This window comes from Callorhinus ursinus, unplaced genomic scaffold (genome assembly GCF_003265705.2).
Source record: "Callorhinus ursinus isolate GAN/ISIS: 27379988/994484 unplaced genomic scaffold, GSC_fseal_2.0 scaffold34, whole genome shotgun sequence".
Classification (NCBI taxonomy): domain Eukaryota; kingdom Metazoa; phylum Chordata; class Mammalia; order Carnivora; family Otariidae; genus Callorhinus; species Callorhinus ursinus.
In genome coordinates, this window is record NW_027397096.1 from 15,320,318 (window position 1) to 15,339,724 (window position 19,407).

General features: G+C 46.7%; 1 protein-coding gene across 1 annotated transcript in view; it reads left to right on the plus strand.

Moving 5' to 3' along the window:
* Window positions 1-8,840: 8,840 nt before the first annotated feature.
* CUNH17orf67 (chromosome unknown C17orf67 homolog) overlaps window positions 8,841-19,407 on the plus strand; it is an 18,693-nt gene continuing 8,126 nt past the window's right edge. Inside the window, exons 1-2 of the mRNA XM_025851145.2 lie at window positions 8,841-8,903; window positions 10,073-10,173. Of these exons, the coding sequence (XP_025706930.1) occupies window positions 8,849-8,903; window positions 10,073-10,173 (156 nt within the window). The 5' untranslated portion in view covers window positions 8,841-8,848. The remainder of the gene's footprint in view (window positions 8,904-10,072; window positions 10,174-19,407) is intronic.

The following is a 19,407-nucleotide window of genomic DNA, read 5'->3' on the forward strand; positions in this document are numbered from 1 at the left end:
ATGTTGGGACTGAGATCCTTTTAAGTTGGTCATCCAAGTTAGCTTCAATCCAAATCAAACCATCAGAGTAGAGTGTCTCTTATTTCAAAGAACCTTGCCCCTGGGGATCTTGTTAAAAGGCAGATTCTACTTCCCTTTCTTGGGGAAGAGGCCTAAGGGTATGCATTTCTGACACACGGTCCAGCGATGCTGATGTTGAGGGTTCCCGGGACACATTTGAGTAGTCAGCAAAAATATTTAACCATCTGGATTGTGAAGATTGGGGGCTGGCTGTGGTGAAGGTGGGACCAGTGTAAGGCATTGTGAGGCTTGGAGAAGATTGATCCTGGCCATACACATCTGTGGCTCCTAGCTGAGGCAGAGCCCTTAATTTAGTTTCGATTGAAAACATAAAAGAATACACTTTTAAAAATTGAGGGATTAAAAAAAATTCCCATTATAGAACATTTGGAAAATGTAGAAAAGAAAAAGGAAGACGAATCATCCATCTCTCACTCCAAAGACAACCTGTGTTTGCACATCTTGGCACATTTTTTCATTAATTTCTATGGAAACTGTGGTTTACTTTTTTCCATACGAATTTTGATTATATGGTAGATATATTCTCTGTCTGGCTATGTTTTCATTTACACAATAACTTTTAACATTTTTATGAATTTGTATTTAATAGTTGCATAATATTCCATCCTATGAAGACAGTTCACAGTTGCAACCTTACCTCTGTTTTTGGCTCTTTGTCTCTAATATTTTGCTGTGATATATAATTCCTCTGTTTAGGTTTATCTCCTCAGATTCTCACATTTAGGTAAAGAATCTGAAAGGTTTAAGGCTTAAGGAAGCTTCTTTTTTAAACAATTATAGTCTTTCTTTCCTAAGTGAAAATCATCTGGGAAATTTATCTGTGTGAGGGCAGATTAATAGAGATTACCACATCTGAAGAAGACACTTTTTTTTAAGATTTTCTTTATTTATGTATTTGAGAGAGAGAGCGAGCCTGTGTGCCCATGAGTGGGGGAGGAGGGGCAGAGGGGGTGGGAGGGGAAAGAATCTCAGACAGACCCCCTGCTGATCGCAGAGCCCAACATGGGGCTCCGCCTCAGGACCCCGAGATCATGACCTGGGCCTAAACCAAGAGTTGGATGTTTAACCGACTGAGCCACCCAGGCGCCCCAATAGCCCATTTCTTTTTAGTGGTGAATACTATTCCATTGTCTGGAATATTATTTATCACAGTTTATTGACGATCCATTTACATATTGAAGGACATCTTGTTTGTTCCAAGATTTGGCCATTATGAATAAAGCAACTATAGACATCTGTGTGCAGGTTTTTGTATGGACATGTTTTCAACTCACCTGGAGAAATGTCCTCTCTTTAAAAATATTTTTTCTCTCTTGCTTTTTTTTTTTAAACCCTCTCCCATCCCCCTTTCTCTCTCCCATTCTCTCTCTCTCAATTTTGCTCTATTTTTCTAAAATATTTCCATAGCTCTGTCTTTGGACCTTTTTACTGATTTTTTAATTTCTAAGAACTTTTGTTGATTTGATTTTGGAATATTCCTTTTTTTTTTTTTTTTTACAGCATCCTGTTCACATTTCATGGGAGCAGAAATGTTCTCTTGCCTCTCAGAGGATAGTGTTGGATAGTTTTTCCCTCCTCTCCTTGCATGGTTTCTGATTTCTGCACGGTGCTTTTCCCTTTGGTTTCCTTTGTCTTCATCTTCCACGTGAGTTGCTTTCACAGATGTCTCATGAACCTCCGGGTGATTCTAACGCAGCTTAAGTTTAGAGAACCACCGCCAGAGTGTCTCTTCATCTCTCTGAAGCTGATGGTCCCAACTGAGATCCCACAGAGAAAAACACAAGCTTCAGTATCTTTTCCCCAGAAGAATTCAGCTTTTCTCTCCCAGCTGAAGCCCTTTTCTTGAATGAAGTATAATATGACAGCAGCCTTAGAAGTGGTTTCACAAATTATTCGGTCCATGCTCCTCTCCCCTAGTGTGTTTATTTGTACCACTGTACGTTCTTACACTTTGCCAGTGCCCCTGTCGTTCCTGTTTAGGTTGGAGGGCAGCCTGGCACTGGCCATCGGGAATCCGACGCTGACCTTGGCTATCCTTACTTGTTGGGCAGATGTAAGTCGGGGCCAATGTCCTGGACCCAGAGCAGAAATTATAGCCCACTTGTGGCAGCATGCAACAGGCCAGCAAGGCTCCTGTCCAAGGCCAAACCATCTTACAATTGTATTACTGCTCCAAACAGGAAGATGTGTGTTTATGTAGAAATACCAAGGATATGAAAAGGGAAGCCAAGGGCACGGGGTGTGGAGACAGAGCTGGGATATCAACTCCTACTGAAAAGGGGCCATATTTTCTTTTCTAATAAAGATGGATTTTTATTTCAACAATATATAGAATTATGTATCTTAATATGTGTTTGATTAATCTCTGTATCATTTGGTCATTGAAAACAGTTTTATAGACCTTCTATCACATGTCTTAGAATGGGATGGGTATGCAAATATAAACAAAGGTGATTTCACAAAGAGAGGAGGAATAATAATAATCATGCTACTAATAACAATAATAACGGGTTTCCAACGATTAGATCCTTCCTGTATCTGTCAAGTACTTTACATATACTTTCTCTCTCTCTTTTTTATTTTTTATTTTTTTTTAAAGATTTTGTTTATTTGAGAGACAGAGAATGAGAGAGATAGAGAGCACGAAAGGGAAGAGGGTCAGAGGGAGAAGCAGACCCCCTGCTGAGCAGGGAGCCCGATGTGGGACTCGATCCGGGGACTCCAGGATCATGACCTGAGCCGAAGGCAGTCGCTTTAACCAACTGAGCCACCCAGGCGCCCTCTCTCTCTCTTTTTTAAAGATTTTATTTATTTATTTGACAGAGACACAGCGAGAGAGGGAACAAGCAGGGGGAGAGGCAGAGGGAGAAGCAGGCTTCCTGCCGAGCAGGGAGCCTGATGCGGGGCTCGATTCCAGGACTCTGGGATCATGACCTGAGCCGAAGGCAGACGCTTAACTGACTGAGCCACCCAGATGCCCAACTTTCTCTTTTTTTATTAATTTATTTTTAAAATTAACTTTTCTATTTATTATTATTTTTAATTTTCTTTTTTTAAGTTCTCAATGACTTGCCTTGAGAGGCAAGTCATATTATAATAATTATTTTTTTCTTATAAATGAGAACACAGTAATTTGGAGAGTCAAGAAATCTGACCAATTATAGCTTCACTATAACCCAGGTACTAAGTTTCGGAGCCAGGATTCATTGATTACTGTGCGCCACAATCTTGGCCGTGATTCCACATGGCCTACACAGTAGATATTCATTCACTCTTGAGTGAAGCTTCTGTCAAGACCCTATAATTCACTTAGACCCAAGAGCACCCAGGTTTGGACACACTACCCATCTCATAAGAACCCCCTGTATTGGTTAGTTGTTGTCAGAGCGAGGCTGTGTGACACACCACTCCTAGACTCTGCAGCTTAAGATAACAGCATGTAATCTTCAGAATCTGCAGGTTATGAGTGGCTGTGCTTCACGCCGTGGTGGCTGGAGGCCCGGTGAGCTGAGTGGGGTTGAGTGGGTCCACTGCTAGGTGGGCTGAGCTCCTTGCTCAGATTCCTCTCCATTTGAGTTAATTCTGAGATTCAGCTTGAAGCGGGAGCAGGGGGCAGCTGTCTGGGGGAGGCTCTTTTTGGAGCAATGACAGGAATGCAAGAGGGTGCACCTAGGTGCACAAACACACGGCATGTACCCTTGTTTGTGCTGTGTCTGACACCACTCCATTGTCTGAAGCAAGTCCCTTGGTTGAGCCCAAGGTCGGAGGGCAGGACTGCAAAGTCATATGGCAAAGAGCACACATACATGATGGTGGTGGTGACGAGCCGATGGGGACGATCTCGCCCACCGCACCTGCCCACACCTGACACCTGTGGGCACAACGTGCCTGCAAAGGAACATGTATAGGGTCCATGTGCAGCTTATGGAGGGACCATTATAAAAATTATAAGAGAATTATTTGTATACTGTAAAAATACAGAGTTTATAGTCTAGTGGGGAAGGCAGGTAGTAAAAGAAATGAAAACAACTACAAAAAGGAATATTAGAAGTTATTTAATTGACTCTGGGCCTAAAGATAGTGGACACATTATAATTCTCTTGGGACAGATTCAGCATCTTTCTATAATTTTTTTTGTTTCTATTTTTGTTTTTAAAGATGTTTCCCTTGTCTCTGAAGTTTCTTTGGCTGAGAGAATTAGAAATCACCGTCTTGGGGCACCTGGGTGCCTCAGTCGGTTGGGCATCTGACTCTTGGTTTTGGCTTGGGTCCTGATCTCATGGCTCGTAGGATTGAACCCCTTGTCGGGCTCAGTGCTCAGTGGGAGTCTGCTTGGATATTCTTTCCCTCTGCCCCTTCCCCTGCTCACACACACTCTCAAATAAATAAATAAATCTTTAAATAAAGAAATCGCTATCTTATCCTTTTTTTAAAAAAGATTTTATTTATTTATTTGAGAGACAGAGAGAGCATGAGGGGGAGGGGAAGAAGGAGAGGGAGAAGCAGACTCCCTGCTGAGCAGGGAGCCCGACCCCAGGACCCTGGGATCATGACAGGAGCTGAAGGCAGATGCTTAACTGGCTGAGCCACCCAGGTGCTCCCACTGTCTTACCCTTTTAAGAAAGTATCTGGTGTCATCGGTCCTTAAACATCAGTGTAATTTGAGAATTCCTTTTCTTTATTTTTTATTTTTATTTTTTATTTTTTTTTTTAAAGATTTTATTTATTTATTTGAGAGAGAGAGAGAATGAGAGATAGAGAGCATGAGAGGGAAGAGGGTCAGAGGGAGAAGCAGACTCCCCGCCGAGCAGGGAGTCCGATGTGGGACTCGATCCCGGGACTCCAGGATCATGACCTGAGCCGAAGGCAGTCGCCCAACCAACTGAGCCACCCAGGCGCCCCTATTTTTTATTTTTTAAAGATTTTATTTTTAAGCAATCTCTACGCCCAGCGTGGAGCTCAAACTCACAACCCTGAGAACAAGAGTTGCATGCTCTGTTGACTGAGCCAGCTAGGCACCCCAAGAATTCCTTTTACAAAGAGTTGGGAAACCCACACAAATGGAAATATCAGTTATGTTAGGATGCTGAGAACATGGGTGGTGGCATTCTTTCTGTTGGGAATTGGTAATGCAGCTTTCCTAGGCCTCAGCATCTAATGAAGACCTTGAGATTGATTAAAATCCTAGGAAAACAGTCCGAGGCACAGCAGTGCCATCTCTCCATCTCCAGTGGATTCCCTGGTACTCCTGGCAACTTCTGGAATAGTTAACCTTGGTGGCCTTGAGTTTCCCCCCCCCACCCGGACCTTGTTTGTCCCCGGTTCTGTTCTCTAGGCTGCCACCTTGTGGAGTTTTTGGGAATTGCATCTTCAACTGGGAGCCCTGCAGATTCGCCTAATTGATCTTTCCCTGAGAATCAGGGGTAAGGGGTAGAAAAGAATTCTCCTCACCCGAGTGACACTCATTACAAAGTGACCTTGCTCTTTCAGTTTTCCTATAGTTACCCCTTTAGGACAATATTGACAGAGGGACATTTGAATGGCCCAGCCAGGGCCGCCTGGGTGGCTCAGTTGGTTAAGTGACTGACTTCGGCTGAGGTCAAGATCCTGGAGTCCCGGGATCGAGTCCCGCATCGGACTCCCTGCTCAGTGGGGAGTCTGCTTCTTCCTCTGATCCTCCCCCCTCTCATGCTCTCTTTCTTTCTTTCAAATATAGAAGTAAATCTTTAAAAAAATGGCCCAGCCATCACACCTGAAGAGCCCTCTGCCCCTTCCCCTGAGACCTTGAACCAGCATCCCACGGTGGGATACAGACACCTGACTGTCTCTAATAGCACCTCTCCAGTCCACCAGAGGTTCCTTTTCTCTCTCTCTCTCTTTTTTTTATTACAAAGGTTATACATGGTTCCTTAGAGCTTATAGTCCAGCGGAAGAGACAGATTTTAAATAGTAAACAAAACCAGTATTTACACATTATGGTGAGTGCTATGAAAGGAGTGGAATGGTGGGGGGGTGGGGCAGGGAACCTTTATTAGGTTGGTAAAGGCAGGCTTGCCTGAGCAAGAGAGCTTTCAAATCAAAACCTGAAGGATGAGAAGGACCCGGCCATTAAAAGAGCGAGGAGGAGCATATGTGAAGGTGCTGAGGTGGGAAAGAGTTTGTTAAATTGAAAATAACGGAGTGTGGCTAGATTGCAGTGAGCTAGAGGGGAGTGGTCAGAATGGGGCTGGAAAGGGCAGCAGGTAACAGAGTCCTGTGGTGCATGGGAAGGATTCTGATTTTATTCTGAGTCCAGTGAAGATAAGAAAGGATTTTTTTAAAAGTATTTATTTATTTATTTGAGAGAGAAAGAGCATGAGTAATGGGGGGGTCGAGGGAGAGGGAGAAGCAGGCTCCCCGCTGAGCAGGGAGCCCCATAATGATGACATGGGGCTCGATCCCAGGACCCTGGGATCACAACCTGAGCCAAAGGCAGACGCTTAACTGACGGTGCCACCCAGGCGCCCCAAGAAAGGATTCTTAATCAGGGAAGTAATGAGGTCCATTTTCTGTTTTAAGTAAGTCATCATTGCTGCATGTAGAATGGATCGAAGTGAACAGGAAAGGAAGTTGGGAGACCAGTTGGGAGCCTGGTGGCGGAAGCTGGGTGAGGAGTAATAGGAACCTAGATCAGGTGGTGGGCACAGAGACAGAAGGATCTAGACCCATGCTGTCCAATATGGTAGCCACCAGCCACATGTGGCTACTGAGCACTTGAAATACATGAGCGTTAAAACACATACCAGATTTTGAAGGCTTGGTACAAAACAACAAAATATCTCATTAATAATTTGCTTAGCTTCCTTACATATTGACATAATAATATTGTGGACATTTCATGATACATAAAATAGAATATAAAAAAATTTCACCCCAGGGCGCCTGGGTGGCTCAGTTGTTAAGCGTCTGCCTTCGGCTCAGATCATGGTCCCAGGGTCCTGGGATCCAGCCCCACATCGGGCTCCCTGCTCCGCGGGAAGCCTGCTTCTCCCTCTCCCACTCCCCCTGCTTGTGTTCCCTCTCACGCTCTGTCTCTCTCTGTCAAGTAAATAAATAAAATCTTAAAAAAAATTTTTTTCACCTGTTTCTTACTTAAAAAAATGTGGCTACTAGAAAAATTTGAATTATGTATGTGGCTTGTATCTGTAGCTCGCATTATGTTTTTTTTTGAACACTGCTGATATGGACAAAAATTACTGAATTTAAAAAATACTTTTCTAGCAAATTTACATTGGACACATTAGAAATTTCTAACTAGGTATAAATTTCCTTTTTCTGGTCCACTGAAGGTATTTTTTTGATATAACAAAACAATACAGTTAGTGTTCAATTCCAACCACAAAGAGCAAAAGCAATGAAAAATTTGACAATGCACATAAAAAACCCCAAGATGTTTAATATGACAAATATCTATTCCTAAAATAATGTTCCTAAAATTCCTCAGTTATTGAAAACTATATAAAAATAGAAGGATGGTTAACAGTGACAGAGAGCATAAAACCAAAGATCTAACTCTGAGCAACTTTGCTGACAATGCATGATTTCCCCCCTTGTTTACAATTTGTTCAAGCTGCCTTTATACCAACAGAGTAGGCAGAACATTTAGGTTCAATATCAGTTACACAACATTAGCATTAATTCGGACAACTACAGAGGGGGCATTGTTTTCCTTTGACCTGGCCAAGTGACCACAGAAACAGGGGATCATTTTTCTGAATTGAGGATTTCATCTCCATAAATGCCACATGCCTTCTAGATATATTTTAAGAACATATTTGATCATTTCTTTATGTAATATTTATAGATGATTTGAACTCAAAAGGATGTCAGCTTACTGAGATTTTATTGTCTTTACAAAAATAACCTTAAGTCTGGAGTGGGGACTGCTTACCCCCCTTACTGAGAGCCTGTTGCGGGAGGCCCTTTTGGGCATAATGGGAAGAGCAGTGGCCTTTAAAGACTGAAGAGTTTGGCTCAACTTCAGCATCCATAATGTGTGAACTTGATCATGGTTCTGTCTCTCCAACCTCACGTCCTTACCTGTAAAAGGGAGATGGTGCTAGCTGCCACTTTTCCCTCATCTTTAATCACACCCACGAGATAGGGACGAAACCGAGTTTCAGGAAGGGTAAGGATTTACTGAAGGTTACATTGCTAGAAAGAGGTGAAGCCAGGACATAAACCCTGGTCTTTCTGGCTCCACAGTCAGCTGAAAAAAAATTTCCCCCTTTGCTGTGCCCTTTGCCAATTTCCCCACCTACCTTTGAAACTCCCAGGAAGGTCAAATCAAATTGGTGAACTGGCTTTGGAGAAATGCCATACAATGGGCAAATGTAAGAGGTGATTAATGAAAGAGATGTAAACAGTAGGAGCATACTCTGAAGCTACAGACACTCACAAACTACTGTATGATGTAGCTGTGTCTGTTTAAATGAAGCGAATATCAACGTTGCTTTTTCAAATTCGTGCCCTCAAAGTCACATCACAGAGGGGTAATTTTCTTGCTCAGAATGAAAATTGACAGGGATTCAGAGGAAAATAGTTTAGTGGTCATACTAAAAACTCAGAGTCAGATGCACTTAACATCATACCGTAAGTGTAGTTAGTCACAGCATAAACAAGCCTGGGGCCGGAAGTGGCTTCCTTCAAGTAGGCTGGCCCATTCCGGGGTGGCAGGGGGTGGGGGGGCATTCATTCTGCAAGAGGCTGAGACGGGAAGCAAGGCGGGATGGAGAAGCTTTTTGTGATTGTCCTCTCCCTTACCTTACTGACTTGCTTCACAGGTGAGCATCCACTCTGAAAAAGGCCTATTTCTCTGCTGACATGATAAACTGGAATAAGTCTATTTTATATTTAAAAAATTTTTTCATGTCAAAGAATATGTAATATATGATAATTCAACGCTTCCCCTGCCAAGAGCAGACTCCCAGAATTGCTATCATTAGAGATAGATTATTTTTTAAAATCTTTAAACGTGCTTGAATATTAATTCTCAGAAATGCTGATAAATCTTTAACTATACCATCTTTTATTTTATTGTTTTTAGAGATTTTATTTATTTATTTATTTACTTATTTGAGAGAGAGCCAGAGAGAGCCAGAGAGAGAGCACGAGCAGAGGGGACGGGCAGAGGCAGAAGCAGGCTCCCCACTAAGCAGGGAGCCTGATGCGGAACTCGATCCCAGGACCCTGGGATCATGACCTGAGCCAAAGGCAGACGCCTGACCGACTGAGCCACCCAGGCGCCGCAACTGTACCATATTTTAGAGTTCATATGAGATCATCAAGACTTCACAGACTTTTATGTGATGATATCATTTGGAGTTCATGTTTGATTATTAAAACAATATAATTTTATTATCATAATATCTTCTTCGAGAGATCACGTGTGATTATCAAGTTTAACACAATCTTGTTCTTACGGAGAATCTTCCAATAACAAGTTTTAGTTGATTTAGTGTTTTGGGGATTTAAAGAAAAAAACCCATCAAAGCAAACCTAAGGGACAAGAAACATATTGACCAGGGAACTGAGGAAAATATGTTTTAAAAAAACTTATCCAGGGGCATCTGGCTGGCTTAGTTGGTAGAGCGTGGCACTCTTGGTCTCGGAGTCGTGAGTTTGAGCCCCACGTTGGGTAGAGAGATGACTTAAAAAAGAAGGAAAAAGAAAAAACCCATATTCATTAAATTAGCTCCCACTTTTTAAGAAATGCACCATTGCAATAGGTAAGTCTAAGTTGTGCAGCTTTTGTTCTGGGTTTCCCATGTCAGGAGCAATTCAGAATTCTTCCCGGAGCCCTCTGGAATGCCATGTCCTTTGGGACAGGTCCCTGTGAAAGAACTTTTGTGTTTGACCGAAATTGAACTTGCAAACCCTTGGTCTTGGCCTGTGAGCTGGAGCGTGCGCAGGTGTGCCGAGAATCCCTCAGGCCCCTTCCTGGCTTTTTCAGGGTCCTCCCCGATTCTGACGGAAAAGCAGGCCAAGCAGCTCCTCAGGTCCCGACGCCAGGACAGGCCCAGCAAACCCGGCTTCCCTGACGAGCCCATGCGGGTGAGTGCAGGCGTCCTGTTACTTGCAGGGAAGGGGCCATCATTTCCCCGCTCATGCATTCTGAAATCAAGCCGGGTGCTGGTGCCAGCCCAGCGTCCACTGCTCCATGGAGGTTCTGTAGGGTCTCCGGGGGAAGGGCGGCTCAACCTTTTCCTCACGCCTTTTCTCCTACGGAGGGGCCAGCCCCGCTCGCCGGCTCTGCACACAGTATTTACAATGCACACAGTGGGGCTGTTGGCCAGAGTCCCAGGATCTCCCTTGGGCTGCGGGATGTCGCCCCTGAACGGGATGCTGGGGAGCTGTGTGTTGTAGCCGGTGCCGACTGCATCTTCCCCTCTTCTCCTGGGTGTCCAGCAAGCCGGACCAGCATCCTCAGCCAACGGAGCTCTGTCTGGACAGGCAGACCCTCTGCTCTGCTGCCTGTGGGGTTCTGCCCTCACCTCATGCCTCTGATTTTGGTCTTTAGCCTCAGGCCTGACCTGTGGGTTTATGGTGTCCATCTGCCTCGTCTTTCTGAACCAGGACACCGTCCGTTCCTTCACTTTGTGACTTGTGTGGGTGCTATCAGACCCTGCTGGCTGTGGCCTGGCTTGTCTCCCCATCCTGGGGCAGAAGTACCGACATTCCTGGTATTTTTACCAGGATGAGCTCATTTAAAAGTCTCTTATCCAGATGCAGTATTAAACAGAAAAAAAAAATGCAGTGTTGCACAGTGCAGGAGAGTGCTGGCCCTGGGTCAGACTGTGTAGGTGAGGCTCCCCCTTTTCTACCCATGTGAACTTGGGTGCCTCTCCTCATGTTCCTGTACCTCTGGACTCTTGTCTATAAGATTGGGTAAAAATGAATATTACTTACATTCCTATAATGTTATTATTCTAAATAATAACATAAAATAACTACTTTATAAGGATAAAGTAAAGGAATTCCTAGTAAGGCACTCATAATCATACTCAACAAACAGTAACTACTCCTTTGAGTATTAAGTACCAGGCACCAGGCAAGTTGCAGAGACTGTTGCCTGGAATTCTGCTCAGAGTTGGTAGCAGACACAGAGAAGTCAGTGAATGGCTGTTATACAAAGTGGCTTAGAAATGAGTCAGGGACTTCAGGCTGTCAAGAGTGAATATGGCTCGACTTCCTTCCTTCCTCCCTTCCTCCCTCCCTCCCTCCCTTCCTTCCTTTCTCCCTTCCTTCCTTCCTTCCTTCCTTCCTTCCTTCCAGTCAGATGTGACTTGGATTATCTAAGTGCAGGGTAGAGGGGGACTGGGAGGGGGCCAGGTGCAAGATCAGGAAGGGCTGGAGTACCTTGGACTTTATCTTGTGTTCAGTGGAAGACAATGGAAGTTTTCAAATGGGGAAGTGCAGACTGGAGCGTTAGACAGATGGTTTGAGAAGTGGTTAGAAGAGAAGAGGCCCCGATTGAACTGTGGGGATGCCAACGCTCAGAGGTGAGCCGAAGAGGAGGAACTCGAAGGGGCTGAGAAGGAATGTGGGGAGATATTGGGGAAACCGAGAGAGGGTGAGGAGCAGGATGCCTGGCTCTAGGGTCCCTGGGGGCTCTAACTGGTCCCTTGTGCTTTTGGCATGATGTCTGGAGGGCCCATTCCAGAGGTTCTTCCTCAGGGGCCCTAGGAGGCTGGGAGAAGCCAAGAAGCTGCTCCCCTCCAGGTGCCCAGGAGACAGGCTTTAATCAGCAGTGGAGTTGGCCCCTGGGCATTTTCTCTGCCGGCACCTGCCCCTGGCTTTTCTGAGCTCTGGCTGGGGAAGAGCAGGCTTCACAGGGGCTGAAGGCATCGTAGGCATCGGGCAACAGGTGAGTTTGGACTGTTGCAGCAGGTGGGGTTGAACCATTGCAGATCAGCTCCCTGCCTCCCGCGCTCCGCCCCCAGCCCCCTGCCCTGTGTCAGCCTCCACACCATTCTAGACTTGTGTCCCCAACCGTGGCTTGGAGAGGTCTTTCCCTGCCCAGAACTTCCAAGAGCCCCTTCTCTGACCATTTCCTTCCTCCTGGCGTCTGGTCGCCACTGGCCTTCACCTGTGACAACCTTGTGATTTTACTGAGTGTCTGGCTTCTTTGGTTTTGTTCTGTTTTTGATCATCTTTTATAGGCTGATCACCAATGACTTAACTGCCTTGAACCTACCTTATCTAGATTCTTTGTGATTCTCTCTTTCCTCAGAACTCCCCGCTCACCCCACCGACCATTTTCCATCCATCCTGCGTCCAGCCCAGCCCTGCATGTCCCTCACCGAGACACTGACCCTATGCCCAGAACCCTCTGCCACTCAGCGAAATTTGGACAAGTGCTCATGTGACCTACAGTTGAAATGGGAAATAAAGATGCAATAAATTATTTGGTGGCTAGCCTACCTCAGTAGTTCTCATTCAGGGGTGATTCCCCCCCCCTCCCATCCCCAGGGACATCTGGCAGTGTTTGGAGACATTTTGGTTGTCACAACCACGGGGATGGGAGGGGGGAGGGTTTCCTATTGGCATCTAATGGGTTAAGGCCAGGAATGCTCCTAGACATCCTCCAAAGCACAGGGCAGCTCCTGTAACAAAGAATGATCTTGCCTAAAATGTCCACATTGCTCAGCGTGAGGAACCCTGGCTACACAATGCTGAGCAACCTCTTTCTCTTCTATTCTGTGTGTCTCTTGCACTACCATTCACTGTTCTATTCTATTCTATTTATTATAGTATATCACCCGCATGCAGAACCGGCTGAATCAACAAGCAATTTCTGGTATTACATTTTTCCAGGAATGTGTTTCTTAATCTTGGCTGTATGCTGGAACCAACCTGGGAAGTTAAAATTATCTGATGCCCAGGTCCCACTCCCAGGGGGGCGGCCTGGGGCACTGGCTGGGTGTCACAGCTCCCCAGGTGGTATCGCCGTGTAGCCGAAGCTGAGAACCCCTGTGCCAGGCCTTCTGGGAGAGACCTGCCATGTGTCATACCAGCTCCCGTAGTCCAGTCGGGACCACAAAAGCCAAGAGCATGAAACATTTAGGAAACAGTTAAAGGTTGAACCGCGTGGTACGGAGAGTAAATGCGCCAGTCTGGATTCAGCTCAGACAGCAAGAATGAGAGGGTCACGTGGTGCATGCAGAGAGCGCTCCTTGCTGACCCAGATGTGCCCTTCATTATACTTTCCATTGACTGGGCCATACCAAGTGCCAGGTACCGGGTTCGGAAAACGAACTAGACATCCTTCCTTTGTTCCAGGTGCCCGTGTCCATTGTGTGGAGACGTGTAGAGTCAGAGCGATCCACCTGGCTTTGAGTTCTCTAATGAGGTTGAGGGGAGAGGGTCTCTAGCTCTAACTGGAAGGAGGGAGGAGGTTAGAAAGGCTTCCCAGAGGAGGTGTCCATCTGACTGAGGCTTGAAGGATGAAGAGTTTTCAGGCCATGCAAGGGATGGAGGTGACATGGGAAGGATAGTCCCCCCAATGTGATTTCAGTCCAGATTCTGCCACTAACTGGTCATGGACTTTGGGCTTTGGGCGTAGGATGAGTCAATTCCCTTTCTCTGGAGCTCAGTTCTCTCCGTCAAGTGCAGAGAATTTGCCGAGAATCTGGCTAAGAGATCTGTTTTAGGTCTTGTATTTTAGGGTTCCGAATAGAACTTTGGGGGACGACCCAGGTTTCCTGGTAGCCAGGCTGCAGCTTGAGGAAAAGCTCCGGGCAGCAGGACTCGGCCCCTGGCGAGGAGCCAGAAGGGTTTACTTAGAGGCCCCTGGAGGGCTTCTCTAAACCTCCAGAGCCTCCTCCCCTCGTGCCGGCCCTGCTGCCGCCGTATCCAGCCATCCTAGGCTTATATTTGACCTCTTCCCCCACATCGGGTCTCGTTGTTGACTTTTCCTTCTTATGGATTCGCTGACAGCAAAATGAATACCAATCACCTGTCAGGTACAAGAAGCATTTGCTCATTTTAGGTGAGTGCCTGACATCATGATGATCCTGGTCCTACATCACTGTTGCATGTGAGCATTGGACACAGTGACCCCACATTTGTCTGGTCATGAGGAGGCCACAAGGGGGGACCTCTGGTCGCAGGGGAGGTCAGGGTGGTGGATGGAACTGCCACACAGGCTTACAACCTACAGCATGGGGCCCAGGGGGTTAAGTCCCTTTGATCTGTGGGGAAACACACTTCCCTATTCTTGACCTTTTGCCAAGATCACCTGCTACCCTCCTTGTTTCTCTGTGCAAACCATCTGCTAGGGAAAAGGGCAGGGTGGGCGCACCGTCCTGTAGATGCACCGTCCTGTGTATCTGGTGTATGCATATCGTGCGCGGCGTTGTGTATGTGAGGGTGTGTGTGTGGGAGTGTGTGTAGGGTTCGTGTATGACTGTGTGTGTCTGTGTACGTGTGAGGGTATGTGCATGTATGTTTTGGAAAAGACCTTGCAGAATAATTTTGGTCTGGATTCCAGTTCTCTCTCCTCCACTTTTGACCTTGACTTGCGTCCCTGGAATATAGGAAAGGACAGGCGATGGCAACGGGAGGTCCTGTGGGGCCAGGTTGGAAGGCCACCGCTGTCAGCAGAGGTGACTTCCGTTCTCAGCAGGAGCCCCCCGGGGGTTTTAAGCGGGGGAGTGATGAGTCTGGAGCCAGTCGACTGGAGCCATGCAGAGGTCCGGGACAAGCCTCTTCAACTCTTGTCTTTCAGCCACTGCTACACATGGGTAATGAGCGATGACATTTTTGGACAGGTTATCGCTCCTCTTTGCCATGGGACCCAGGAGACAGACAGGTGGACGGGGACAAATGAAAAGAGGGAGTGATCTCTGAGGAATGAGGGCGCCCTTGGGAGCTGAGCCTTGAGACTAGTGCTCCCCCCTGAGTTGAAATCACTGAGAGGTGAATGGTTGGGTTATTTTATCTCACTTCACCCTTCTGAGGGGCTTGCAGAAGAAAACGAGTTCCGAGAGAGGAGAGGCCAGTGATGCGGGTGAACGAATGAAGCTTTGGGGACGTATTAAGAATTCCAAATGCAAACAAGTATGAAGATTTGCAGCGGTCCCCTGTTCATGAGTATTTACTAAGCAATGCTATGATCTTTTTTTAAAAAAACATTTTATTTATTTTTGCGTGCCCACGAGAGAGAGAGAGAGAGAGAGAGAGAGAGAGTACGAGTCAGGGGGGCGGGTCAGGGGGAGAAGTGGACTCCCCACCAAGTGGGGATCCTGATGTGGGACTTGATCCCAGGACCCTAGGATCGTGACCTGAGCCAAAAGCAGACGCTTAACTGACGGAGCCACCCAGGCGCCCCTACAACGTTTATGATCTTGAAGCATGGCTCAAGTATTGGCAGATGTTGGCTTCTGCGGACATACAGGCTTTTCGGAAACACGTTCAGACCAGCCGTGCCAGCGCATCCAAGGGGCTGGACTGTTTTGACCCCATGAATTCTGCCGATTCACTGCAAGGACGGTTCTTTCCTGCCCCTGTGGTGGGAAGGACACATGCTCTTGGAAAGGTGCGGCCCTGTGTCCGGGGAGGGCTGGTTTCTGTCCCAGAGGAGTGGAAGCATTGTGCTAGGATCCTTGACAGAAGAAGGTAGAACCCCAGTGGGGATGGGGATGGACACCAAGAGGAGAGATGGTTCTGGGGAAGAAAACAGGAGGGATGTTGACTGTATGGGGGCAGCCGGGCAGGAAGCGGTAGGGGATATGAAGAGGGGTTGAAGAGAGAGAGAAGCGGGTGGGAAGGTGGGGCCTCAGGCGAAAAGTCCTCACTGAGAAATTCCTTGTGATAGCAATAGCGGACAATCTTATTGCTATAGCAGCTGTTTTGTGCTCTGCGCTGTCATTACCCTCTGCAACCCCCAGACCTCAGGAGAAGTCGGTGAACCCGGCAACATTGTGTTAGTGGCTCTTGTGGGCAGTGTGTTGGGTGGTTGACAAAAGAGGATGGTAATCACTCAAATCTGGAGGCCACAGTGGTGGCAGAACAGGCCATGAGACTGATTCGGGAGAAACATGGCCCCCGAATCTTCAGGGATTTGGGGGAGTGGTTCTAGACCTCACAGGAATGTGATGGACACTCCCGGAAGGCTGGGATTTGCCGGGGGTGGGGGGACAGCCCATCTGGATTAGGTGTCAGCCGAATCACTTTGGGATCAACATCAGGACCCCAAGGACAGTTCGCAAAGACATAGTGTTAGAAGAGCTTTGGCATCACAAAGCCTCAAGATCCCCAGGGAGGGAAAAAAATCTGACTGGGAAGAAACCAATGCATGGGAAGAAGAGCCGGGTTTATGTTTAGAGGGAAGAAAGTAGAAAAAATATTCTGAGATTTCCCTGAATATTTCCTCAGCCATGATTATGCATGTATGTTGATTTTCGGGGTTTGGGTCTAAACTCAAAATGTGGTCCCCAGTCCTGGCTGGTGGGCTTCTTGGAGCCTCAGGCTCCTCCTCGCACCTCTTGCAGGCCAAGTCTGCACCTCCGCCAGGCCCCACAGGCCACAGGCACACTTCGGTCTGCGAGAACTAAGTTCAGTCCTGCAGAGCTACCTGTGAGGCGGGCTCTTAACCTCTGTTCCCGACGTCCTAGGGCTCAGGAGCCAGCCCATGTTTGTTTTGTATGACACAACTGATCTCTCCCCCTTCCTTCTGGGCACTCTGCTCATTTGGATTCCAGTCTCCCGGGACACCTTGCCCCTGACTTCTCTTCCTGCTTGGCAGTTTCTGCTCCTCCATCTGCTTTGCAGGATCCTTCGTCCTTTAAATGTCAGAGAGTCCCAGGGTCTGCCTTCCTACCTCATCCAATCCTGGGTGCTAGAGGCCTGTCAGCCCCCTCCCTGCCCCCAGCTTGGCCTCCCCGCACCGGCCTCCTCATTGTGCTCTGAATACATCAGGCTTATCTATCGCTTCACTGCTGAAGTAAGGCTGTGTTACCGTAAGTGGGGTTGGGTTTGTTCTGCAACTTGCTTTTTTTTCTTTTTCATTCAACCATATGTCTTATTCTGGCTCATTTTTACCTGAAGCATAGTCTAAATGTATCATGCTATGGCCTGAATGTTTGTGTCCCCCACTCCCCAATTCATAAGTCGACCTCCTAACCCCCAGTGTGATTGGGCTCCAGAGGGTTCCCTAGTGCTCTCTGCCAAGTGAAGTGACAGCGAGAAGTCCCTGACCCAAAAGGGGGCTCTCACCTGACCACACTGGGCCCTTAACCTCGGACTTCCAGCCTCCAAAGTGTGAGAAACAATTTGGTCTTGTTGATAAGCGACCCAGTCTGTGGTGTTTTGTTAGAGAAGCCCAAATGGGCTAAGGCATATTTCAACTTAACCTACTTAGCCCTTCCCAGAACAATGGACATTTTTAGTTATTTCCAGTGTGTGATGAAGATCCTTGCACACACACGTTTGGCCGAGTTCAATGATAACATATGGAATTGCTGAGTCAGAGGGTTTATGCACTTTTGACTGAATTAAATCCGGCCAAATTGCCTGATCAACTGTACCAACCCCCAGCTTGAGCACGCGTGAGAATACTCGGGTCCCTACACTCTTGCTAGGACTTTCAAAATGGAAAGAAATAAAGTTTTAAAAGATAACTTCACGTATCTACTCTTCTCTCTGTACATACGTATGGAGACACGTTGCCAAACAATAGTGACAGTATTCTCTCGGTGATAAGATTTGGGGCAAATCTGGTGATGGGTATTAAGAGGGCACGTTCTGCGCGGAGCACTGGGTGTTATGCACAAACAATAAATCATGGAACACTACATCAAAAACTAATGATGTAATGTATGGGGATTAACATAACAATAAAAAAATAAAAAAAAAAGATTTGGGGCAAACTTTTTACTTTCATCTTTACGTCCTTTTTGCTACTCCTCAGTGTATTCACTTCCTATGGCCGCCGTAACAAAGTGCCCCAAATGGGGTAACTTCTGACGGTAGACATTGATGCCCCTCTCGTTGGTTCTCTAATCCAGATCTAGAGACCAGAAATTAAAAAAAAAAAATGTTGGCAGGCTTGGTTCCTTCTGGGGGCCTCTGAGGGAGAATCTGTTCTGGTTTTCTCTCCTAGCTTCTGATGGTTGCTTTAGTCTTTAGTGTTTTTTGGCAGGGCTCTCTGTCCATCATCACATGGCCTCTTAAGTGCTCTGTGTCCCTGCATCCAAATTGCACTCACTGCACAAGGACACCGGTCCCTGGATTTAGGGCCCACCTTAACCCAGTATGACCTCATCTTAGCTTGATTACATCTGCAAAGACCCTATTTCCAAAGAAGGTCACATGTGCAGGTTCTGGGTGAACATAAATTTTTTGGGGGGGAGAAATCCATTCAATCCAGTACACTCAGTTTTCTAGTTTTAAGACATGTTATGTATACATCTCCCAAAAACAACACAGGAGGGGCGCCTGGGTGGCTCAGTGGGTTAAGCGACTGCCTTTGGCTCAGGTCATGATCCCGGAGTCCTGGGATCAAGTCCCACATCAGGCTCCCGGCTCAGCGGGGACCCTGCTTCTCCCTCTGACTCTCTCCCCTCTCATGCTGTTTCTCTCTCTCTCTCTCTCTCTCTCTCAAATAAATAAATAAATAAAATCTTAAAAAACAAAACAAAAAAACCCCCCCAAAACCACAGGAGATAGTAAGAGGTGGCCGCAGGTGGGTGGGTCTGAAGCCCAGACTTGCAGGGATCTGTATGGACACCTTGGTGCCATTCATTGGCATTAGAAACCAATGAGGAGAAGCAGGTGTCTGCAATAACGCTGTTTGAATTCGAAGCTCTCTGATAGCACTTGCCTTCTTCTGCTGTTGTCCACCTGGTTAACTCTTATTCATAGAGATTCTCTGTAAATGATGCCTTTTTCAGGAGGCCTCCCTGATGCCCCTGGCCTCCCCACCATGAATTAGTGCCTCGCTCAGGCATTACACAAGATAGCTATTTCTTTCTTTTTCTTTTTCTTTTTTTTTAAGAGTTTTATTTATTTATTTGACAGAGAGAGAGCACAAGCAGGGGGAGGTGCAGAGGGGGAGGGAGAAGCAGGCTCCCCACCCAGCAGGGAGCCTGATTCAGGATTCGATCCCAGGACCTCAGGATCACGATTTGAGCTAAAGGCAGACGCTTAACCAACTGAGCCAGCCAGGTGCCCCAAGATAGCTATTTCTGACTTTTTATTTTTTTAAATTTGTCTCTCCTACTAGACTGTTCTAAACTGCTGGAGCAGATGGACTTTTTGTTGGACTTCTGGGTCCCCAGCACCAAG